Raw genomic sequence first — 25,143 nt, 5'->3', positions numbered from 1 at the left:
GTTGTTGGGAAAGGGTGTTCGCTATGACCAGTGTGTTCTCTTGACAAAACTCTGTTAACCTTTGCCCTGCTTCATTTTGCTTTCCAAGGCCAAACTTGTCTGTTATTCTGGTTACCTTTTGACTTCCTACTTTAGCATTCCAGTCCCCTATGATGATGAGGACATCATTTTTGGGTGTTAGTTCTATGAAGTGTTGTAGGTCTTTATAGAACCGGTCCACTTCAGCCTCTTCTGCGTCAGTGGGTTGGGGCATAGACTTGGATTACTGTGATGTTGAATGGTTTGCCTTGGATTCGGACTGAGATCATTTTTGAGATTGTATCCCACTACTGAGTTTTGCACTCTATTGTTGGCTATAAAGGCCACACCATTTTTTCTACGAGATTCCTGGCCACGGTAGTAGATATAATGGTCTTCTGAGTTAAATTCGCCCATTCCTGTCCACTTTAGTTCACTGATTCCTAACCACACCATTTTTTCTACGAGATTCCTGGCCACAGTAGTAGATATAATGGTCTTCTGAGTTAAATTCGCCCATTCCTGTCCACTTTAGTTCACTGATTCCTAAGATATCGATGTTCAGTCTTGCCATCTCATTTTTGACCACGTCAAGCTTACCTTGATTCATAGATCTTACATTCCAGGTTCCTATGCAGTATTGTTTTTTGCAGCATCAGACTTTCCTTTCGCCATCAGACACATCCACAACTGAGCGTCCTTTCGGCTTTGGCCCAGCCGCTTCACTCTTTCTGGGGTTACTTGTACGTGCCCTCTGCTCTTCCCCAGTAGCATATTGGACACCGTCCGACCTGAGGGGCTCATCTTCCGGCGTCATATCTTTTGGCCTTTTGACATACTATCCATGGGGTTTTCTTGGCAAAGATACTGGAGTGGGTTGCCATTTCCTTCTCCAGTGGATCACGTTTTGTTTGAGTTCTCTGCTGTGACCTGTCCCCGGCATAGCCCACAGCCTCATCGAACCACGCAAGCCCCCTCGCCACGACAAGGCAGTGATCCATGAGGGAGAATTACTAATTTAGGAGAATTAAATGCCAAAGAAGCAGGTTTGAATAATTATTAAGTAAGGCAGGAGGGGGAGCCCTGACCTGGGTAGCCCCGGCTGGCCCAGTCTTGTCAGAGCTCGGAAGCTAAGCAGGGTCAGCCCTGGTCAGAACTCAGATGGGGGAGGCCACCCAGGATTTTAAGGAGTGGAAATGAGAGCTGCACAAATTTTTATGGAACCAAAAAAGGGCAAGGATTAATTTTCAAACACTAACAAAACCCACAAAAGAAGGTGGTTTGGGAGTCCCAATACTAGAAAACTATTTCTACGCAGCACAACTAAAAAACGTAGCTCATTATGCTAATTCTGAATGCTCTAAAACATGGGTGGCCATAGAGATGGACTCAATGTATCCGGATAATTGGTATGAAGCTGTATGGAATACAAAAAAGGTTAAAAGAATAACAGGCGATAAAAACCCATACTTACACCTTACTTTAAACATTTGGAATAAGTTCAGGGAAGCCCTTGCTCCTGGGGTTTCCCCGGTGACACCCTTCCTAGGACAAGAGTGGTTCCAGCCAGGAAATCATACTAAATCATTTTTACCTCTGAGAGAGAAAAAAAAAATAGGTTAAGAGACTTATTAGACAATGGAAAACTAATTTCATTACAAAAAATGGCACAAAAACATAAGATTCAATTGACTTGGTTTCAGTATTACCAAATACAAAATATGTTCATGGAAATATCGAAAACGTCTAAGTTAGATAGACCTTTAAACAGCTTCGAGAAATTTCTCTATTTGGGTAAACAATCATTGAAAGGCCTTACTTCAATAATATATAGAAGCATTTCTGAAGTCAACTGGGACAAAAAAACCTCGATACAAAAAGCGTGGGATAGAGATTGTGCAATAACAATACCCAAGCAAGATTGGATGTCTTTATGGAAATCATACCCATTTATTTAAAATAACTTGGAGATTAGGCTACAGTCTTTTAAAATATATGCGAGATGGTACTTAACCCCGAACAAATTATTTTTGAGTAAATTTAAAAATAACCCATCTTGCTGGAAAGGCTGTGGAGACATTGGAACTTACCTACACAGCTGGTGGGGATGCCCACACATCAAAGTATATTGGGAAAAAATAATTGGAGAAATTGCTAAACTTACCGGTTGTAATATACCAAACACTCCGCAATCCATTTTGCTGAATATGTGGCCTGATCTCTCATTTTCTAAACAAAAAAGGGAAATATTAACGTTACTACTTTACTGCAAAAACCTGTTTAGCTCAACGATGGAATACACAAAATATTCCTTCCATTGAATCTTGGATAGCAAAGGTTTGGGATGTACTCATAGCGGATAAAATAGCAACGCAAATACGAAGGGAGTACATACCAAACAAACAAAATGACTTTGTAGAAAAATGGTTTACTGTGTTAAAATATATAAATGAGGGACAAAATAAAGCATATGTTATCCCAGAGAAATACCTTAAGATTGCATTATACTGAAAGCAAAAAGGTGAACTTAAGGGTGTCAAAAGGATGTATACACTGAGATACCTGTGTCTTTCCTAGAGGATTGTTCTGTTTTAAAGTTTAGGTTAGAGATAGGGGTGGGGGGTAATTATTTTGTATTGTAAGTGAAGCAACGTTGTATTATATTGTTGTTTTTTGTATATTTCAAAATTGATAAATAAAATTTATATAAAAAAAAAAAAGAATCTGTTTGGAATCTCACTTTTGCCATGAACTCACGTGAGGACCTTGGGCAAGTCTTCATCCTCAGCATCAGCTCCCCCCCCCCATGTTTAATAATGGGATAGTGACCTATTTTACCGGGTCATTGTAAGAACTGCGGGAAGTTTCAAAACACTGTATAAACACTGAATATTTTCTGTGGCAGCTTTTCCACGGATTGGGTTGATGGAATTTCTTTTTCTCTCCTTGCTGGGACAGGCCAGTGATAGCAGTGAGGATGAAGAAGGCATAATTGGCCCAGTGCCTGCCAAGGGACCAGCTGAATCTAGCGTAGCTGCAGACTTTGAGTGCCGAGCTCAGAAAATGAAAGAGAAACTTCTTGGTCACGACAATGTAAGTGAAATAATTACTTTTGAAAGGCTAACTGGGTTTCACCAGGCCTTTGATTAAGCTCGACTTCGCTTTTCCTGAGAATGGTGGTTGAAGGGTAGGTGGATGCTTCTAACTTTGTTGCCTGTTTGCAGAATGAATCTAAGCAAGTCAAAAGAGAGTCTTGGATGACAGAACTTCCCCCAGAACTCAAAGGCTTTGGACTCGGTCCGCGGACGTTCAAAAGAAGAGCTGATGACGAATCGGGAGATAGATCTATTTGGACGGACACCCCAGCTGACAGAGAAAGGAAAGGCAAAGTGAGTTTTCATTCCAACACACCCATATGCCTATCATCAAGTAAAGCAAATTGTTCAGAATTTGAAAAAGGGAGACAGGCCAGCGATATCAAGAGAGACCTTGGAGTCGTGGTAGATAACTCACTGAAGATGTCAACTCATTGTGCGTCTGCAATAAAAAAGGCAAATGCTACACTGGGGATTATTAGGAAGGGGACTGAAAAGTAATCAGCCAGTATCATAATGCCCCTGTACAGATCTATGGTCTGGCCTCATTGGGAATACTGTTTACAGTTCTGGTCACCACACCTCAAAAAAGACATAGTAATGGAAAAGGTGCATAAAAGAGCAACTAAAATGTTTAAGGGGATGGAACACTTTTCCTACGAAGAAAGGTTAAACAGCTTATAGAAACAATGATTGAGGGGTGACATGATAAAGGTTTACAGAATTATGCATGGGATAAAGAGGGTCCTTTTCTCCCTTTTTCACAATACAAGAACTCGTGGGCACTCAATGAAATGAATGAGCAGTAGGCTTAGAACAGATAAAAGGAAGTCCTTCACCCAAAGAGTCATTAACCCAAAGAGTCATTAACCCATGGAATTCACTGCCACAGGAAGGGGTGGCTGCTACAAGCATGGACAGCTTCAAGAGGGAATGGGATAAAGATATGGAGCAGAGGTCCGTCAGTGGCTAGTAGCCACAAGATGCAGAGGGAACACTCTGTCTGGGGCAAGGGATGCTCTGTATTTTTGGTGCTGGGGGGGTACCAGTGGGAGGGCTTCTGGAGTTCTGGCCCCACTGCTGGAGGGCTTCTGGATGGCCCCTGGTATTTTTGGCCCCTGTGTGACACAGAGTGCTGGGCTGGATTGGCCACTGGCCTGATCCAACATGGCTTCTCTGATGTTCTTCCGAGGTAACACAGTTCAGTCCCCTCATGTCTCCAGGGGTAAAGCCTGGGCAAAAGCAGAAGGGGCAGGATCCAAAGGGCTGGCCCCCGTGACCTCGGGCAGGCTCGCCCCCTTCTGCCCAAGACTGTAGCCATTTCGGTTTGTCTGTTTTATTCAAATGGCTTTTTCCACTTAGTGTAAGACACTTTGGGACCCTTTTGGGGAGGGGGGGAAGTAGAGAATAAATATTAAATACGTTTGTTTGGGAGTTTCCCCACTGGCCTGGCCGCTCTGCTCTCTTACCCCGTCCTGGTGTGGGAGCTCTTCTTGCACAGCTCGCAGTCCATTCCTGGTCTTGCAAGGGCGTCCCTGGTCTGAGCTGAGGTAGCCGTGGGCGTGGCCCTTTGCTGTTGCGTGACAGGCAGGGGAAGCTTAGCTGGCAGCTCTTGGAGGTAGGAAAAACAGGTGGGGTTTCATCCTCAGCTCTGCCGATGTTTAGGATAAGCTCTGGCAAGAGGAGTCGTGCATCGTTTGCTGATGGGGCCATTTTGACAAAGGCCCGGGGGCACTGCGGTAGCTGCTGCGAGGCTGAGCATCTGGCTGTCGTGGGGCTGCTTTTATGGAAAGCGCTCTTTGTTCCTTTGGAAGCCCTCCAGTGCTGGCCTGTTGTCTTCACAGGAAGGTCTGTTGGGTCCACTCTTGCAGTGCACATCCTTGTTCAGCAGGGGTATACGTTTCATGTTCCAAGAAATAAAATTGACTTCTCAGCAGGTAACAACCCAAGTCCGTTCTTGTGGCTCAGTCCCTTTTGGCTTAAATGTACGTTCTTTTCCTGCTCCCATTTTTCACTCTTTTTCAGGAAGTGCAAGATGGGAAGAAACCAGCGAAGAAGGGTGACAGAGCGATGGTGGTGTCAGAACGAGACAAGAAAATGGCTGAACAGGTGTCTTCGTACAACGTGGGTATTGCTCTACATATCCCTTTCTTGACCCACCCCCGTTTTTCTTCCTGAGATTTTGGTGTTTGTGGCAATAGGTCTGGTACCCTAGACTATTAACACGGTTATGTGTGTTCCTGTGAAAAACATGCAGTTTCAACCACAAGCTTTACATTTCAGTAGGTGCCATGCAGTCGTAATAGTTAAAAGCCGTAGCAGTGTGGTGTAGAGGTTAAGAGTGGCAGACTCTGATCTGGCGCACTGGGTTTGATTCCCCCCCTCCGCCACCCCCTGAAGTCTGCTGGGTGACCCTGGGCCAATCACCATTCTCTCTGAACTCTCTGAGACCCACCTACCTTGCAAGGTGCCTGGTATGGGGAGAGGAAGGGAAGGAGAGTGTAAGCCACTTTGAGACTCCTTAGGGTAGAGAAGAGCAGGGTATAAAAACCAGCCACTCTTCTTCTTCAATCAGTTGTGACAAGAGGAGGGGCCATGGCTCAGTGGAAGAGCTGCTGCTTTGAATGCAGAAGGTCCCAAGTTCAATCCCCAGCATCGCTAGGTCAAAATGGACCAGGCAGGAGGGGATGTGAGAGACCTCTGCCTGCGACCCAGGAGAGCCACTGCTAGTCTGAATAGACAAGACTGACCTTGATGGAACCAGGGGGGTCAGATCCACGTGTGTCCCTGTGTACAGGTCTTTCATGACCACCCCTTCAGTGAGGTTGCTTGATCTGGAACAGGGGTCCCCAACACAGTGCCTCTGGGCACCATGACATCCCCCAACACCTTTTCTGGTGCCTGCTAAGTGTTTTTAGAAAGCGGGCAGGGCTGGGTGGGGCTTTTACCCAGAAGGGCTTCTGATGGGCTATTGGAGATTTCACTGGCTGTGCAGATATTTTAAAAGGTTGCTTTGGCAGCAGCGGCCGCCACAGCACAAGGTTCTTCACTGTGTGACTGAAGTTACACCGCTGCAATAATTTTTGTGGCTGGCTCCACCTCCTGTGGCAGGCATTTTGTAGCTGCGCCCATAACACTGTGTCAGAATTTCTGAGGGGCCTCGCAGGCTCAAAAAGCTTGGAAGCGCCCTGATCTGGAGGATGCAGGTGAGAGTGTGGTGCTGCTCCTTGGGGTGTGGGGTGCAGGCGAAGCAAAGACGACAGGAGACAAGCTTGCAGGAACTGTCTGAAGGAAGGAAGGAAGGAAGGAAGGAAGGAAGGAAGGAAGGAAGGAAGGAAGGAAGGAAGGAACTCCCTCCTCTCACGCAGCAGGTTTATTTATACACCTTTCTTCCCCCTTCTCCCCCCCTCTCCCTCCATAAGGGAGTTACAAGCATCCTTTTGGAATGTGTGTGTGTGTGTGTGTGTGTGTTCAAGTTCTCTCAGGCAAGTTCTTATCAGTTGCTTTGTGTGTGTGTTCACGTTCTCTCAGGCAAGCTCTCTGTTATCTTTGCCACCCCCACTCTCTCAAGGTTACCGACTGCGTAGTGAGCAGTAAACAGATTCCATCTCGGCCTCTCATGACGTACAAGCATTTCAGCTCCCAACCTCCAGCCAGGAGATTCCTGGACTGCCCTACATGTCATCCCTTTTTAATTGTTTTAATGTTTTAAGGTGAAATCCTTGATGCCAAGGTAGCTTCACATGATGAATTCAGCACATTAGGAGATGTGTCCTCCATGCAGGAAAAACCTTAACAGTCCTGGGTTTGCCACAGGAGTGCCGACCACATTGCTCCTACATTCCATCCGCCTTGTGCAATTAGCTAGGTTCCCAATTTTTCCAGGAGAACAGCCAGGAGAACAGAGGAGCAGTGAATCCCCCTCTGGGCCTCCACTGCCCCCACAGGTGAGAGGTTACCATGAAGTACTTCTGTTTTCCTAGCAGGGAAGTGCGGCTTGAGCCCAAACATAGATACCTTCTGTTGACTGCGTCGAATGGGTCTCCTTCGGACCTCTTGATGAAGGAGGTGTGTGGAGGCCACGGGGTGGCCTGCGCAGCCTTGTCTCTGAGGTTGTGGAACTATCCCCGGGGTCTCGGGAGCACACAGAGTTTGCCCGGGGGGGGACCATAAGGGCAGTGTGCGCTTGGGCTGTTCTAGACACCGGTGACTGACTTGCAACAGGACCGTGATTGGGCCTTTGGGACTGTACTCCTCAGACAACGTGAAGCAGAGCCCACTTCGAAACTTATTGCAGCTCTTGGGATTCCATGCTGCTTTCTCCCTCCCTGACATAAAAGGCAGGAATCGCACATCAGCGAACACTGATCTGGCACACAGTTTAATGTTCATGCTTAAAGTTTATAAATACATATAGGGTGACTGAGCCACCATCTGTAGTTCTGCACCATTTGGCCCTGGCCCATCGCGATGGTGGGGCTTTGGGGGGCTCTGCCCCCTTAATTATAAGGCCCCGCCCCCACAAGTTTTCATTAAGGGGGGACCCCCCATTTTTTTGCGTTTTAACATTTTTTCTTAAAGTTGGGTGCGCCTGCGCTATGGTGGGCCGAGCCCAGGCCATGACTAGCCAGCTGACAGCTCTCCCTCCTCCTGCCCTCGGCGGGAACATGGAGAGCTTGTTTAGGGTCCTAAGGAGGGGGGGGTCTCTTGGCCATCCCCCCCCCACCAGACGCCCTTCCACCCCCCCTTTGCACAATCTAATGCTCAGCAGAGGCAGCCGCCGCCCCAGCCAGTGCCACATCCCCCCCCGGGTTGAACGGAGTGTGCCCCCTTGCTGCTTCCAGAGGCGTCATTCAGCCTGCAGCTCCCGGGGAGCAGGGGCAAGGGTGTGCCTGCCTCCGGGCCTCTTTTATTTAGTTATTTCCTTGCCTCAGAGGAGGGAGAGAAAGAAGGGAGGAGCTGGAGCAGCTGTTGCTCCTTCCTTGAAGTTGGCACCGGGGGCCCTGCCGTTTACTTTCTGTCTCATTCTCTGGGCAGCCTCATCGCCAAACTTTCGCAGTCATGAGATTTCCCTGGGGAAGGGTGTTCATGCTGCAGAGTTGCCGTCCCCCCCCCACCCTTTTAAAACGTGAGTCTGGTCCAGGGGGCTTCAGATTACACAGGCGTGCTTAGTGGGAATTTCTTCTGTCGCACAAAGCTCTTACTCCTCTTCTCCACTTCTCACGCACAAGACAGCTATTGTGTCCCCCTCCCCTAGCTAAGATCTCATCAGCTAGGGACCTCCTAGGGGGTAGCATCGCTTTAAGGCTGCCAAATTTCCCTTCCTTTAGAGGAATGTCCCTCTTTCCAAAACATCAAAGCTTGCATAGGAGGTAATTAGACTAACTTTCATTTAATCAGCTTTGATTAGATTAACTGCCCCCTAAAAAATTTTGATGCCCCCAGAAGTAAAATATCCCGGCTACGGGCCTGATTTGGCCTGGGTATGCCCTCCCACTTCCTCCCAGGGCTCATCCCGTTCCTTCTCTTCCCAACTCCCTCCTGGCCTCATATCCCCCCCCCCCCCGGTGTGAGAGTTGTGATCCCCTTTGGGGTCTTGATGAACCGTTCAGGGAGATTGCTGAAAACAGAGTGCTTTTTAAAAAGTTTCTAGGGATCCATGTATCATATTTAATACAGTTCTTATTTCAAGTTACTGCCCTAGTAAAATTCCTGTTATTGATTTGATTTGATTGATTGGTTGATTGATTGTGGTGTTTATATCCTGCTTTTCTCCTAATGGGGGACCCGAGCAGCCAACAGCAGCAGTCTCCTCTCCTCCGCTTTATCCTCACAGCAACCGTGAGGTAGGTTAGTTTGAGAGAAGGTGACTGGCCAAAGGTCACCCAGCGAGCTTCCATGGCTGACTGGGGATTGGAACGTAGCAGAATTCCCACTATTCATAATAGATTACCCCAGAGTTTACCCTTAGCACCACGGCTGATAAGCTTGTCAGATGGTGAATCATTCCAGTCTACCTTCATTGGCCAACGTAGGAACTGAGAATCTTCCTTAGGAGATAAAAACATTTTAATCAAAAAGTTTTCAGATAGGCTAGCCCAAGAATTGTATTTAAAAATGGATTGTAACCCTGTACGGATGACACATGTAGGGACAGGTCAGTTTGCATAGAAGGGGAACAAAAGGGGGGTCTCGTCCCCCCATGACTCAGCACAATGGGCCTGTTCCCCACATACCTGCATTCACCCAGGTGTAGGCCAACTGCACCCACCTCAGGTGCATCCCACCAACATGCCAGTTTCTGTGCCTCCGCTTTGCACACGGGTTGATTTCTATGCCTTGTCACGTGGACAGAGCTCCTGTGAGCTCCCAAGTATAACAGTGGAGGGTGATTGAGCTGGGGGGGGGGGCTGCATCCAGGCACAGGAAGACTGCTGGGGAACCACAGGGAGGAACACGGCAAGCTGGGCAGTGCACTTCCTCCGGGGAAATGAGTTTTAAGCATCCCAGATGTTGTGAAGACTGGAGTTGGTCCACAGCTCTGTTTTGTGGGTCCAGAGGTCTGCCAATTGGTTCAAAGTGAGTTGTGAGCACTTCACCACTGACCAAACCCAGAATTCTTGGCTAGTCAGAGGAAGGCCCGTTTCCTCCGTCTGATTTGAAAGAAATGCCGTTCAGTGAGAAACAGGTGATAGGGCAGGTTTATTCAGTGGCATGAGGAGTGTCTGAGATCAGGGCAGGAATGGCAGGGTGGGGGACACGACGACGACTCCATTTTCATTTGCATTTTTCCATTTACTTCTGTATTTACAGTGTATGAGTTGATTTTCCCATTACGATTTACCTTTAATTCCATTCACGGTCCGTGTTTTGGGCGATGGCTTAGTTTTGTGAAATGTCCTCCCCCTCTCTGCGCACCCAGTCCTTTCAACCTTTCCCTTTGAATTTGCTGTCGTCTTCCTTTCCCAGGACTCCGAGAGGTCTGAATCTCTTATGGAGATACACCACAAAAAACTGAAGAGGAAAGCCGCAGAAGACAAGAACAAGCCCCAGGAGAGGAGGCCGTTTGACCGGGACCAGGACCTCCAAGTCCATCGATTTGATGAAGCGCAGAAGAGAGCCCTCATAAAACAGTCCAGAGACTTGAACACCAGATTTTCCCACAGCAAATGCAACATGTTTCTGTAATGTGTGTGAAGATGCTGAAGTACAGTTGTGTGCCATTCTACATTATGTAGTGCTGTATAATAAAACAACATAATCTTTGTAAATACTACATATGTGTGACAAATGAGTTTTCTTTGTGCCACTGGCCCACAGCCCATGCAGCGCTCCCTTGGATAAGCTGTTCATTCCCAGTACATCGCTGTGGCATGTGACTCCTGAAATCAATGGATTTAGACTGGAATTAATTCAGCATAGGATTGCTTCCCTGCTCCAAGATCTATGCGTCACAGAGCTGTTATGGGATGAAACCAAAGGAAAGGAGCATAGAAGTGCGCTGTCTCAGTGATGGTGGGAGGTGTGTCCAGTCACAGCTGACTTACCGTGAGTCCCCCTCACGGGGTTCCCAAGGCGGTCTCCCTTCCAAGTGCTCGCCAGGGCCAGCCTGGGCCACCCAGGTCAGGGCACCACCAGTCTTGGCTTAAAAAAACGCGCGTTCCATCAAAAGATCGCCACAAGGTAAAGGTCCCACTGTCAGCAATGAAGTGTCACAGACTCCTGCACAGATGCTGAGGAAAGACATTTCTGCAACTCAGATGCTTCCTTTGGTTCTTGAAGTGTTTGCATTTCCCATGACAAATGACGTGTTTGTTTCTCCGGTGCAGTTTTGTTCTGATAACGAGGGTGTCTTGTGGAAGCAGCAGGCAGCTGAGGATCCAGTCTCAAGGGGGAGCTCAGGGAAGGGTTTGTGGGCATTGGATGCTACTTTAAACAAATAAATCCCCGAAATTATCACCAAGGGAGTAATTGGAGCCCATCCCACTTAAGGCAACAGAGCAGTGAGTGAGCTGAGAAAATGAAATCCGGGGAAGAGGAAAATGGCTCTTCAGGAGGTGGCCGAGATGAAGCCAGAGCGGAACACGGAGGCGGAGTGGAGCCAGGCAGCAGGGAGCCCCTCGGGAAAGTGTCCCGTGAGAATCGGAATGGGGCTGTGGCAAGGGGGATTCAGCTCACCACTTTCCTTCGCAGGTTTGTAACCAGGCTGTACTCGAATCCAAACCCGGTTCGCTTCCTTCCCGACCCATGTAAAGGAATAGTTCAGGAACTGACCTGGGCCTCTGTTTGCTGCTCAGCGTTCTCCCCCAGCGTGCCCATAAGTTTTACCACCTGCTTCTCTTTCTGTCAAGCCAACGTTGATTTTTTTGAAGAAAGTATAGTTTTATGTATGCAAGGCTTGTCCCTTTCTCTTGACAGAGTGAGGCAGTTGCCCACGGAAGCACATATTTGTGTCCCCTTAGAGGGGGGCCAGTGATTCCTGTTTGAACATTGCAGGAGGCACCGTCTGATTTTCCTTTGGGCATCAAAATGTCTTGGCCCGGCCCTGCCTTCATGGACACTGCTTCTAACCAGCTGTTCCTTCTCCGTTGCCAAGGTAACGTGGTCAAGGTTAAACTAAATCCAGATTCAGTGACTTTTGAAAACAAAGCCATTAGCTACAGGGTTAGAGATCCTAGGGCAAATGACACACAGAATGGGCTGATTACTTTCTGCAGCTTTTACTTTCTACTGCACTAGGAAGCTTGTCAGCAGAATCCAATCTGTGTGAGCATGTTCCTCAGTCAGATGTCCAAACAAGACTGGCAGCAGTGGCAAACCAAGTTCCAGCAAGGAGGTCTTTCCCAGCCCTGCTTCTTGAAACCCTTCGATCACAGAGACTGGCCATGGGGCAAGCCATGGAATGATGTATGAGTCATGACAGGTGATGATGTGGTCACCGCTTAGAAGATGACCATGACAGGGTTGGCCACTCTCTGGGGGTCTCCAGGCACTAGTGTCCTTTCAGTGGCTTGGGTTTGCGTCCCATCACTGCCACCAACCCACTTAGGTGTGACAGCTCCCTACCTGCCCCATCATACAGTGCAGTTGTTTGGGGCTCTGGCCAGGAGGTCCAAGTTCCCAGAAATCCAAAGGAAACGAACTGCAAGATCCAGGTTTGCTCACAAGGAGATTCTAATCAGGAATGATCAAATAGCAGGCTGAGCTCCCATCTGCTGGGTCTCAAACGCACACATGCACAGCAGAACTTAGCCAGACATCCGGACAAGATGCATAGCTAAAACTAAGCATCTTATACCTGAAATGCTGTCATTAATCAAACTATTCCAAACACTGAGATGAGCCAGTGCATCTCACACCTGGCATCTCGTGGGGAGAGGAAACAAAGCAGGCTTTGAAGACAACAGCTGCTAGCAAGCACGAGAGAGAAGAATATTCTCTTGGGGCGACTGGATGGCCGTCCCTTCACAGGACTCAAGGCAACTAAAAGTCAAGCACCCGCTAGTCACAAAGATGGAGTTACGAAGGCTATACAGCAGTGCCCCCCTTGCTGTCTTGATCCCCTGTAATGAGTGGCTAACATGCCAATGGAAAGCTGATGTTTTCTATCATGAGAAATCTTCAGTTGTCCTTAGCCAGGTGGCAAATCTAAGTATGGTACACAGTATGTTTCGAGTGCTGCTGTTAGCCTTTGCCTTTCTTCGGGGAAAAGGGAGGTTCAGAGGGAAAAGGAGCAAGGAAAGGGGTCTGCTCTGAGATTGGGTGTCTTGACTAAACCGCTGGAATTGGATCAGGGAAATCCAGGCTCACAACCTTGGAATATTGCAATGCACTCCCCTTGAAGAGTGTTTGGAGGCTGCGGTGAGTGCGGAGTGCTGCTGTAGCCAGGCTGCTGGTTGGGGCCAGCCAGTGGGAGCAGGTGACCCGGATATTACAGCAACGACACTGGCTCCTGATCTGCTCCTGAGCCCAATTCAAGGTGTGGGTTTTGTCCTCTAAAGCCTTTCATGGTTTGGGACGGGTATATGAAGGACTGTGCTCCCACCCAGCAACTAAGGTCACAGGGAGGAGCTCTCTTGATGGTCCCAGCAGCCAAAGAAGCTCATCTGCTGGGCACAGGAAAGAGGGCCTCTTCAGAGACAGCCCCATGATTATGGAACTGCCTCCTGTAGGACACAGGGTCAATGAATCTGATTTTCCTTTGTTATTCCTCTCTGTTATGTCCCTGGCATGCATATATGCTTGCATGGAAGTAGCTGTGTGGTGGACATATGTTAATCCTCTAATTAAGGAACCTAGTTTGATAAGAGTAATGGGATAAAGATAGGTAGGATTATAGAAAGTAATGCTGTCTGTACCAAAAACCTTAAAGTTTGCTCAAGAAAGCAGGAGATTGGAATGTGCCTGCAAACAAAACTATTCTGGCTAGCTGCTCTGAAGGGCGCTTATAGCCCAGTGCTATGTATAAGAAAAACGTCTCAGAGGTCTGGATGTTCCCAAACAGCATCCTTCTTTGTATTACCAGGCATTACCAGGTTGTCTGGTGAGAGCCAAGAGCCGTCTTAGGTATCACACCTCATCAGGAAACTCCCTATTCTATGTAGATGCAGAAGGTCCCTGAAAGATGCCAGAAGGAGACCTCAATGTACCTTAATGTTCTTGGGTCAAATAAACGCAAATGTCTGTAACTCTAGCCAGTACTGGGAGTACACCAACTGAATGGTGCCAGCTCAAATGATGCTACCTGTTGGAAACCAATTGTGCTTTTCCTGGGTTGTAAACTATTACGATGTCATCTTGGGTATAAGACCCGCTGCCCTTCCTGTTTGGGGCAGAAAACAGCTTGGTGTCACTGGGTGCTAAGGCACCAAGTCCTGTATTTTCCTGTTATTGCAATAAACAGTTAGAAATCCAACTCACTGGACTCCACCTGTGTGCTCCTTATCTGGCCCAGAGGGCACACGGGACACAGACTTCGGCATCACTCCCCGGGGAGGCACACCTGACCACCCCACTTTTGATCTTCAGGAGGCCGCTGAAGACAGACTAATTTAGTTTCCGTCTATTGGCAGTTCTAATCGGACATTTTTAAATTGTGGTCTTTTATGGTTTATTTTTTAATTGTTTGACTTATATTGTAAGCCCTCTTGAGCCCTTCCAAGTAGAAAGGTGGCCAATAAGTGTTTTAATTAAATAAATAAAGCCGAGCCCAGCCCTCCCCCGGCGCTCTCTCTCTTGGAGAATGAAATGGGGAGGGGGGGAGGGATGCCACCCCAAGAGCAGAGAGGAGGGAGGGTGGGTTTAAAATGTCATGAAGTACTTTATTTATCTACTTTACTAAATCTATGAATCGCCCCATCCCTGCTATCGCAGGGCTCTGGGTGATGTACAATAGCATTAAAACAATGACCATATGAAACAATAAATCAGATTACATTTTTAAAAGATGGATGGCGAATGCTAGTACTTACTAATTAGTTGTTCTCAGATTACAGACTGCCGGCTGCTTCGCAGGCAGGGCGGAAGAGGTCGGAACGACCACGGGAAAATGAGGAGGGTGCCAGCCGAGATGACAACCATCCCTGCCCTCAACCAAAAGCCTGCCTTGCAGGCCCTGTGGAATTGCAAAAGGTCCTGCAGGGCCCGGGCAGTATTTGGCAGAGAGTCCCACCAGGTTGGGGCCAGGACTGAAAGGGCCTCGGCTCTGGTCGAGGACAGCTAGGGATCCTCAGGGTTGGGGACCACCAGCATGTCGATGGCCAAGGAGCGCAACACCTTTTCGGGGGCATAACGGAGGAGATGGTCTTTAGCCTTGCCCTGACCTGAATGGCCTATCCCAGTTTCATCAGATCTCAGAAGCTAAGCAGGGTCAGCCCTGGCAAGTGCCTTGATGAGAGACTGTCAAAATCCTGGTTAAATCAGTTCTCAACACCAGTCAGCTTGAAGAAAGCTAACTTTATTGAGACATTGATAGATACCATACTGGACACAAGCTATTGTTAGGACTGAAGTTGAACGCGCGAAGGTTACAGATAGAGTGTGTTCAAGTAAAGGCACTAAAGATCAGGACCCAATCAGCCCACGGCATTTGCCTGCCAGAAACAACGGTCAGCTACCCCACCCCAGTACTTCTCCCAGAGCATCCCTCCCACCAAAACTGATGCCTACCCCCCCCCAAACACGTACCCTCTACATAGCAAGAAAAACAGAATAACAGACATTTGAGAAGCCAGGGCACTTGGCCCCACTGAGCTGACAAGTCTCTGGCACGTCAAAGAGAGAGGAACCTCCTCTCTCAATGGCAGGCGAGCTGTAAAATGCACAGGGAGCCTTACAGAGACCACCAAGGAAGTCCAGCGTTGCTACACAGAGGCAGACCACGGCAAACCACCTCTGTTTGTCTCTTGCCTTGAAAACCCTGCGGGGGCTGCCATAAGTCAGCTGTAACTTGATGACACTTTCACCGCCGCCTTAGCCTTGAGAAGGAACGAGGGCACGCATGTCATGGCTGCAGCATATTTCTGTCTATGGAAATTACGCTACCATGTTTTACGTCCTTCTTCTTTAAATGTACAAGAATATGAGCAAAGTTCACCTGTCTCAGAAGCTCTGAAGCGTTGCCCGGGATTTCAGTGGGTTTCAAAGGGAACAGAACCATCAAGGCTGCCCAAACTTGGTGTCAGGCAGCCGGAGATGGGCACATCATCTCCCTAGCAACCATTGGGGGGGGGGAGAAATCCCATGTTAGCGAGAGGCATCTGGAGAGCTATTAATGCGTCAGGCCATATGGGTCAGATGCTGTTTGTCTCTCTAGAAAGCAATTAAAAACCACAGAGGCTTCTTCAGAAATCAATGTGCAAGAACAGCCCCAGTAGGAGCAGGTGGAGAAGAGGCTTGCAGGGAGCAGCCACGGTATGGCAGTAACATTTTGAGCTGCGTGCGTGGATGGTAGGTTTGCATACTAATGGGGCAAAAAACCTGCTTGAAGACTGAGTGGCATCAAAGCCCAGTGCAAAACTCTTGCCAAGCCTCTGACATCAACATGTATTTATTTTTGAGAAAATATGCTTCTCTGCCTGCAGAAAGGTTCCTGGATCTTTCCTCTGGCAGCATCATGTCTCACTGGGTGCTGTCTTGGGGGGGCACACACAGGGGATTGCTTCTGGCAAGCTTCAGGGGGAGTAGAGTGCAGAAAGCTCTACTCAGTGCCCTTCCAGCCTGCAACCAATCCCAAAGGTTGTTGGCAGTAGGGCTAGGATAGATAACCCTCCTCTGACATTGGTGTTGTGCAATGCCAGGTCTATAAATAATAAGACCACGGTCCTGTGGGACTTTCTGCTGGAGCAGAAGGTAGACCTGGTGTGTGTGACCAAGACCTGAGTGCGGGATGGGGAGACTGTAGCTCTCTCTCAGCTTGCCCGTCCTGGGTTCTCGATACTGCACCAATTACGGACTAGGGGGCTATTTCCATTTGGGAGCCTTACTCCTTCAGGGCGCTCCCGTTGTTGAAGATCACAGGCATTGAGTGTGTTGGCCTGGTGTGGGAGGCCGAGGAGAGTGTGGCGATTTGGCTGGTGTACTGGCCACCTGTCAGCTATGCTGCCATAAGGGTTGGGGGTGTACCAAGTACTGCTGCATTCTTTCTTCGCTTCTGTAACACTTGCTTTTCTATGGCCTGTCAGGTGGTGTGTTCTCCAAGGAGGAGATCCCAGTCCCCTCCACTAAGGGAGGGGAGACTCCCACTACCCAGGCGAAGGTACCAGTGACCACTACGCCACCGGGGACCATCCCTCAGAAGGGAACGGGAGCAGTCCCTAAGACGACATTGATCCATTTGTTCCTGACCCCCTCCGGGCTGTGGCAACCACCCAGCCAGGGGTACCAGCCAAGTTCCAGGTGGAGCCAATTCAACCCGGACTCCACAGCAGAGACTTATATGCTCACGCAGGGGCCCCGGAGAGACAGCAGGTTCGACCTGGGGTTTGCCTCAGCTGGAGGTTTTCCCCCCTAAGGGGCTCCCTTAGAACCACCGCCGGGAGCATGGGTGACGGAGAGGTCGAAGGCAAGGAATGGGTGCGTGTCCCCGGACGAGGGACTGGAACTGGCCCATAGAATGGAGGTGGCGAATCGAGAGAGGCGTCAACTGCAACGGGCGTTGGAGGAAGTCATCCAAGCGATTCCGTAGTTGGTGATCCAAGCCATCAGGGCGGAGAGGGAAGCTCAACCGGTGGCACCAGTAGTTCCTGCTGCCCCACCAGCTCCCCCGCCACCGCCCAGGCCTGAGGATGTACTGGGGCCGGGACCAGGGGAGGCTCCAGCGCCACTGCCAGGCAGCCCGAGAGGTCCAGTGCAACCTTGCTTGAAAGATCTGATTGAAGCCACGTTCGATGGAGACCCTGAAGAACTGTACTACTTTGTGGTTCGAGTGATGAAGTTTGTGGAAAGGTTGGGCCACCTGTTCCCGGATGACAGCAGCCAAGTGGATGTAGTGGTCACCTGCTTACGGGGAGCCGCTACAGCTTGGTATGTGGTATTGCACAACGCGAGGGGCCCGTAGCTGGTGAATATGAATGCTTTTATGTGGGTGTTGCATGCCCAGTTTGAAGATCGGAATGCCGGGTCCAAAGCAAGAGTGTTCCTGCGCACCCTGAAGCAAGGGAAGAGATCGGTGAGAGAATACTCATCGGAGTTTAAGTTGCTCGCGGCAAAGGTCCAAAATTGGTCAGATCCGGTGCTGGCTGAGTTGTACCGGGTGGGACTGAACCCCGAGATCCGGGAAATGGTCCTACGGGCAGTGGACCCGCTCTCCCTACCGGCATGGATGCAAGAGGCGGAGAGTGCAGAAACCCACCTGAATACCCTGCGCCTGGACATCGCGACAGCGGGAGGTAAGCCTACTCCTCCGGTGCAGAAGATGAAACTCAGCGGTTGGCTGAGTCTACTCGAGAGCAACGCATGCGCCAAGGGCTATGCCTAAAGTGTGGGGAGCGGGGCCATTTTGCGGCCGACTGTGGTGGAGCGGGTCCAGGGAAGCAGGGGCCGAGCGACCCTGCGAAAGCACGCCATGCCACCTCGGCCAGGAAGTTGAAATTTGCCAAGGCACTGAAGGCAGCCCCTGAGTAATTGGGAGAGGACTCCAGCGAGGAAGACCCCGAGCCGGCAGGAAAAGGCCAGGTCCTGCTGTGAGAGGCGTGGAACAGCAGGGCCTGATCCCAGAGGTGCCTAAAGTGGTGAGCAGCTTCCTCCCCTTGTTTAGGGATAGGGTTAGGGCTAGGTCTAAGGCTAATTTAAGGGGCTTCTTTCTTTCTAGCTGCCCTCAAGAGGGTAACAGATGCTGTCTGCCTGTCCTGGTTAAATGGCTAGTGAAATGTAGCTCAGAAGATGGCTCCCTACCTTGACTTGGCTGACCGAGTCCTATAGATCCCTGCCACATTTGCCTGGAAACTAGACTATTGTGTTGCACTCTACCTGGGTCAGCACAGAAACCCCAGTTGGGACAGGAGACTACCACCTGGCAACTGTGCGGAGACAGGCAGAGGATGCATGCTATGCCCGTTCCGCAGACATTCCGTTGCAGGGGCCCCCGTGGTGCCTGCCCACACCTTTCTTGGCACCCACCAAGTGTCTTTAGTGAGCAGGGCTTCTGACCGGCCACTGAAGATTTCCCCTGCATTGCAGATTATATCGTTTCAGGGGCAGCTGCCCCCACAGTGCTAGCTTTATCCTCTCTCCTCCCGCTTTCCCGGTGTGTCTTTTAATCCCCCCCTTCTTCTCCCCTGCGCTTGGGCTCCCCTCCTCTGAGTATGTGGCTGGCCCCGCCTCCTGCAGCAGCCATTTTGTGGCTGCACCCACCGTCACTCTGTGTCAGAATCCCAAGGGTGTCCACAGGCTCAACAAAGTTGGGGAGGGGCCCCTGCTCCTTTGGCGCCTCATGGGTTACCCAGTTCAGTGGAAGGTTCCGGCTATCACTGGCAAGGCCCTTCATGGTCATGGGCCCTCATGTCTGGAGGCCGGCTGGGTGAGGCAAACGGAGAGCTGCCCATACGTCCCTTCTTCTTTAGAATGTCCCGCCTGAGGAGGTCAGGGAGGCCCCCACGCTTCTGGCATTCCACTGACGACATCAGTGTGCAAAAGTAACCAGGCAATAGTAGAATGGTGTGATTCAGGAAGGCGCTTTCAGGAAGAGAAGAGGGCAGCTGTCTCCCCCACCGTGTATGCTGTGTATGTCGTCTGTTTGCCTCATCCTTGTTAGCCGAACTGCTTTATCTACAGCAGCTGGCAGACTAAATTTATATCTGGATTCTTGCCTGTGTGTACCAAGGTCCAATCCACCCCCAAGGGTTCGTCAGTGAAAGAGTCGAGACAGGTGTGTTCCAAAAAATCTGTCTTTTACTTAAGAATATATATATCACATACACACAAATCAGATTTGCACACACAATCAAGCAAGTTCCTCAGAAATACAGAATTACAATAGTCGCTATAGAAATCACAGGTAGGTAAATGGGTAGCAATACTTATCTGTCCTGAAGCTTGCCAGTTCCAATGAAGAGTAGAGGGGTTAGAAAAATATACTAGGAATTATAACACACAGCAAGAAACCAGCCAGCATGTGTGGACTTCATGGCTGCAGATCAAGAGATCAAGTAGGAACAAAAGATTTTTGTATAGGAAGCTGGGCATGAGAGGGGTTTAAAGCAGACAGGGGGCGTAGGTGGGGGAAGGCGGCTAGCAAAGCCCAGACCCCTGGTCCTTAGCTTTTATAGGTGAATCCTTTGGTGGGTGGCATCTATGCCAGACTGTGAACCCAGCTACCTGCAAGTCCGTTCCAAAAACTAACCTCATTGGTGCGTGTAGAGAGGGGTGGCTACCTCGGGGTTTGGCCAATATTGAAACTCTAGATTCTAACTCAAGAGATGGCATCTGGTGAGGTGTGAAAGTTTGGTGTCAAGGAACATCTTTGATGTGTAGATGGAACTCGGCCAGGTAATCAGAGAGGCATCTGGCAGGAAATGCTCTTTCAGATGTTAAGCAGAGATGTGTATCCGTGCCTTTCCACAGTTCATCAGTGGGGGATTCTCTCCTTAAGTTGTTGTTTGCTGACCATAATGGCTATGTGTGCTTCTTCCCTCAGGCAGCAGCTGTGTATTTGAAACTTCATTAACATGAAATGCAGGCAGGCACCTTTTATGTGTATCAGTCACAACAGGTGATTTGAACAGCTTTCTCTGAGCCTATGGGTATGTGTGTATGTACAGTCCATGTGGTGTGTCAGCAAAATATAAATCCATAAAGTAAAATATCACTCATATTTCTCAACATTCCCCCCCCCCATGACGATACTGAGTCTTTTTAGATGAAGGAGTCATGACAACAACAACAGGAACACATCAGGAACACATCATCAGTCTGCAGGCCAGGTCTGGTGATGTCATCTCATCTCGTCTGGTCATCTCTCGTCTCAGGAACAGGAACATAGACCCAGATGCCAACTATCTAGACTAATCGTTGGGGACGGACTTAAAAAAAATCTACCCTGAGAAAAATGTCAAATTGCATTGAAACGTTCAAGCACTCAGTGCAGGCAAGCATGAACCCAATCATGTGACTTCACTATCACTAATTATATCAATTATGTATACAACGATACCCATGCAATAAATTCAAAACTTGTTATGCAGAGAAATCAAAAAGAAAAAACTTGTAAACATTTTAAAACATGAAAACTACATCTGTAAACTGTGTTTTCTTCCCTGAGCAAAAAGCCTATTCAAGTATATAGCACCATTCCATGTATGCAGTAGTAGCCTACCATTCCTATGCAACAGGCTTGTAAACTTCAATGATCAGAATGGAACGTTAGCAAAAGAAATATTTACAATGAATACTTTCAAGTTAAAGTTACATTCACATCTGACTTCAGTCTCCTCCCAGCACATACTCCGTTAAGTGTGCTTTTTCCAATTAAAGTCTGAGCGGGAGTGAGACACTTGGAATATACTGGCTTCAATGACAATCAAACTAGAAATCTTCGGGTCTTCGGTTCTTCACACAGCAGTGGGAACACGAACACCAGCGATCTTCATCTTCGTGGATGTCCGAAACTTTCCGTTCCCAGCCGATCTAGACATAGATAAATCAAATCTAACCAAATCTACAGCCATCCCGGCTAAAACCATAATTTTATATAACTCCCGTTTATTTCTTTCCACTTTTTATTTCCCAATATTATACCCTTTCTTGAATCAACATAGATATTGGTTAGAGGTGCAAGGACTATATGACTTAATTAAAGCTGAAAGAATAGAGGGGATAAGTGGGGAGATAACAGAAATTGAAATATTAAGTAGAAGACAAATAAAAGAGAAAGGGTTAGCGGGGGCGTTATATAAACTGATGGTAAGAGATAAGGAGAGGTTGATAAGGATTATACAGAATAAAGGATTATACAGAATAAATGGGAGGGAGAAGAGTTAATGCATCAGGAGTTGATTCAAGAAATAATGAAGGGTATAAATCAAATCAAAATGGATAGAGATAAAGAAATGGTGAGATGTCGACGGAAGAGGAAAGCGAAAGTCTAGAAGAAGAGGAAGAAGAGGAAGATGCAGAAGAAGAGCCTACAGAGGTGGCAGAGGATGAGAAACGAAGTGGTCGCAGGCAAACGCAAGAGGAAAACAAAAACAAAGGAGCAAAAAGATCTAATGCGATCCCCCTACAAGTGCGGACAAGACTCTTCTACAGAAGGGGAAAAAAGTGAAAGATAAAATGGGTGACAGAAGGAATGGAGCGATAAGTATATTATCAATCAACTTTAACGGACTAAATGGTCCGCGGAAAAGAAATCGGATTTTTCATCAATTGTCAAAGGCGAGAACACAAATTATATGTCTACAAGAGACACATATTAAAAAAGATGACCAAAAATATTTAGAGAATAAAAAATTAGGAATAAAATTCACGTCATGTGATCAAAAGAAAAAAAATGGTGTTGTGATTTATGTTAAAGAGTCGCTACACCCTGAATTGGTCTTTGATTCGAAAGATGGAAGACTGGTGGTAGTAAGGATACATAGGGGTGGGAAAAGGATGCTTATCGCTAACGTTTATGCCCCCAACATGGGGCAAATTAAATTCTTTCAAAATCTTAGGGAAGAAATAACCAAATTAGATGGGGAGGAGCTTTGCTTAGTAGGAGATTTGAATGCTGTACAAGACAAATTATATGACAGGAAGAACCAGGCAGGAGGCCATGGGAAAGGAGGTGAACTTCCAAAGGAGTTCTTTGAACTAGTTGATGAGCTTAATATTGTAGACATATGGAGATTGAGAAACCCAGATAAACTAGATTACACTTACTTCTCAGGACGACACCGATCGTGGTCGAGAATCGACATGATCTGGTTAAGCGTGACAGCCATTACTGACTTGAAAGAGGTGGAGATGCTTCCAATGACGTATGCAGATCATAAGCCTATGATGCTTACTTTAGGACATGCAAGTAGGCCGGTAAGATGGAGATTAAATACCTTTTTATTAAAAGACCCAAAAATTGTGAAGAAAATAAAAGAAGAAATAAAAGAATTTTTTCAGATCAATATCCAGCCAGAAATTAAAATAAAAACAGTTTGGGACACCTTTAAGGCATATGTCAGAGGCAGTTTTATAAGGGAAGCAATCAATAGAAGGAAAAGACTAACGCATAAACTACAGGGTCTAAAGGAGAAATTGAGAACTGAAGAAGATAAGCTGAGAATAAATCCAACTTCAGATACAATAAGGATGAAACAAAAAAAGCTACAACATGAAATAAATTGTCTTCTGAATGAAGAAATAGCTAAGAAAATATTATATACCAGATAGAATTTTTTTCAGTATGCAAATAAGGCATCCAGATGGCTGGCATTCAGATTGAAGCAAGGAAAAAAAAGATATATAAAGACCTTAAAGAATGAAAACGGTAGGGAAGTGAGTGAAATAAAAGAACTTAGACAAATTGTGCAAAACTTTTATACCCAACTATACAGTAAGGAAGAGGTGGATTTGGATAAAATTAGGAACTACATAAAGAACAATCCGAATATTAAAAAGTTAACTGAACGACAGAAAAAAGATTTAGAACAATCTATTGCCATGGTGGAGGTAGCACAAGCAATTAAAAAACAAAAGAAAAATAAAACCCCGGGCCCAGATGGGTTGCCTGCCGAATTTTATTGTGCCTTTGAGGAAGAAATCAGTCTGGTGTTGAAAAGGGTGATGGCAAATGAGATGAATGAGATACCAGATTCCTGGAGGTCAGCGGCTATCTCATTAATACACAAAAAAAATACGGATGACAGAGAAATACGAAACTATAGGCCGATCTCTTTGTTAAACGTTGACTATAAGATCTATACATCAATTATGGCACAACGTTTAAGACAGATCCTCGCAGAATTAATACATTCAGATCAGGCAGGATTTCTCCCCAAGAGGCAGCTTAGGCATAACGTACGGACAATACTAAATGTATTAGAATATGGCGAATATAATCCTGACAAACAGCTGGCTATTGTATTTCTCTACGCCGAGAAGGCGTTTGATAATATAAATTGGGCCTATATGATGGAAAATCTAAAAGAGATTGGATGTGGAGAGGACTTTTGCAACAGAATAGGAGAAATATATAAAGATCAGGAGGCAAAAATTATAATTAATACAGATTTGTCAGACAAAATAGAGATAGGGAAGCGCTTTAACCTTTCCTCATAGGGAAAGTGTTCCAACCCTTTTATCTTTCGAGTTGCCCTTTTCTGCTCTTTTTTCCAATGCTATATCATCCTTTTTGAGGTGTGGTGACCAGAAGTGTACACATTTTTCCAAATGAAGACGTACCATTGATTTATACAAGGGCATTATGATATTGGCTGATCTGTTTTCAATTCCCTTCCTAATAATCCCCAGCATAGTGTTGGCCTTTTTTATTGCAGTTGCACACTGCCTTGGCATTTTCATTGAGTCATCTACTAGGACTCCAAGATCTCTCCCTTGGTCAGTCTCTGCCAGTTCAGACCCAAAGTGTTGGCATTGTGGCTTAGAAGTGGGTCTATACGCCCACATGTGGTGGGAATGTAAAGAGGTTAGGGAATTATGGCAAAAAATTGTAAGGGTTATCTTTGATTTATTCCAAGTTAATATAGAGATTAATAGAGATCTGCCTATTTCTGGAATACTGGGAAATAAAAAAGTGGAAAGAAATAAACGGGAGTTATATAAAATTATGGTTTTAGCCGGGATGGCTGTAATAGCATTGGGATGGAGGGATAAGTGCAAATGGACTTGGCTGAGAGAGTGGCTTATTTTGAAAAATAGGAGAGTGTTAAGTTTAGAGGGATATGATCTGATGGTTGGTTGGCATGCAATTGTATGGGATGAAACACATTCATATTTCAAACAACATCTGATCAGAGCCAGCTTGCTAAAAGTATGGAAGCAGATTAAATCAACATGTATTTATAGTTAGGATTTTTGGCTCCAATGTGCATCACCTTGCACTTGGCCACATTTAACCCCACTTGCCATGTTGACGCCCATCCTTGAGAGATCCCTTTGGAGTGCCTCACAATCCTCCCTGGTTCTCACCACCCTGAACAACTTTGTGTCATCCGCAAACTTAGCCACTTGACTGCTTACTCCCAACTCCAATTCATTAATGAACAAGTTAAAAAGCATCGGACTGAGTATTGATCCCCGCGGGAGGGACCCCACTGCTTACCCCCCTCCACTGAGAAGATTGCCCATTTTCAGTCACTCTTGTGTTTCCTATTCATCAGCCAGGTTTTGATCCACCACTGCTGAATTTACTGTAGGAGCCTTTGATGAGGAACTTCCGAGAGCGGAACCGTTTTGGCCGCGGGAGGCCGCCGTAGCGGCGAGTGTAACGCCGATTGCGTTCCGGGCGGCTTCCTAGGCAGGGCCGGGCCGGCGTCCGCGGAGGGGCCGCCATGAGCGACAAGGGGGAGCTCGACCTGACCGGGGCCAAGCAGAACAC

At 47.4% G+C, this 25,143-nt stretch overlaps 1 protein-coding gene across 2 annotated transcripts in view; it reads left to right on the top strand.

Moving 5' to 3' along the window:
- The window catches only part of GPALPP1 (GPALPP motifs containing 1), a 29,219-nt gene extending 18,858 nt beyond the window's left edge, over positions 1-10,361 (top strand). Inside the window, exons 5-8 of one of the 2 annotated variants that reach the window (XM_015423855.1) lie at positions 2,977-3,111; positions 3,243-3,407; positions 5,139-5,237; positions 10,083-10,361. In XM_015423855.1, the coding sequence (XP_015279341.1) occupies positions 2,977-3,111; positions 3,243-3,407; positions 5,139-5,237; positions 10,083-10,301 (618 nt within the window). In that variant the 3' untranslated portion in view covers positions 10,302-10,361. The remainder of the gene's footprint in view (positions 1-2,976; positions 3,112-3,242; positions 3,408-5,138; positions 5,238-10,082) is intronic. The other variant, XM_015423846.1, reaches the window with a different exon arrangement.
- The last annotated feature ends 14,782 nt before the right edge of the window (positions 10,362-25,143 follow it).

Source organism: Gekko japonicus, unplaced genomic scaffold (assembly GCF_001447785.1).
Source record: "Gekko japonicus isolate JY-2015 unplaced genomic scaffold, Gekko_japonicus_V1.1 scaffold2207, whole genome shotgun sequence".
Lineage (NCBI taxonomy): Eukaryota > Metazoa > Chordata > Lepidosauria > Squamata > Gekkonidae > Gekko > Gekko japonicus.
This window is presented reverse-complemented; position numbering and strand designations above follow the sequence as displayed.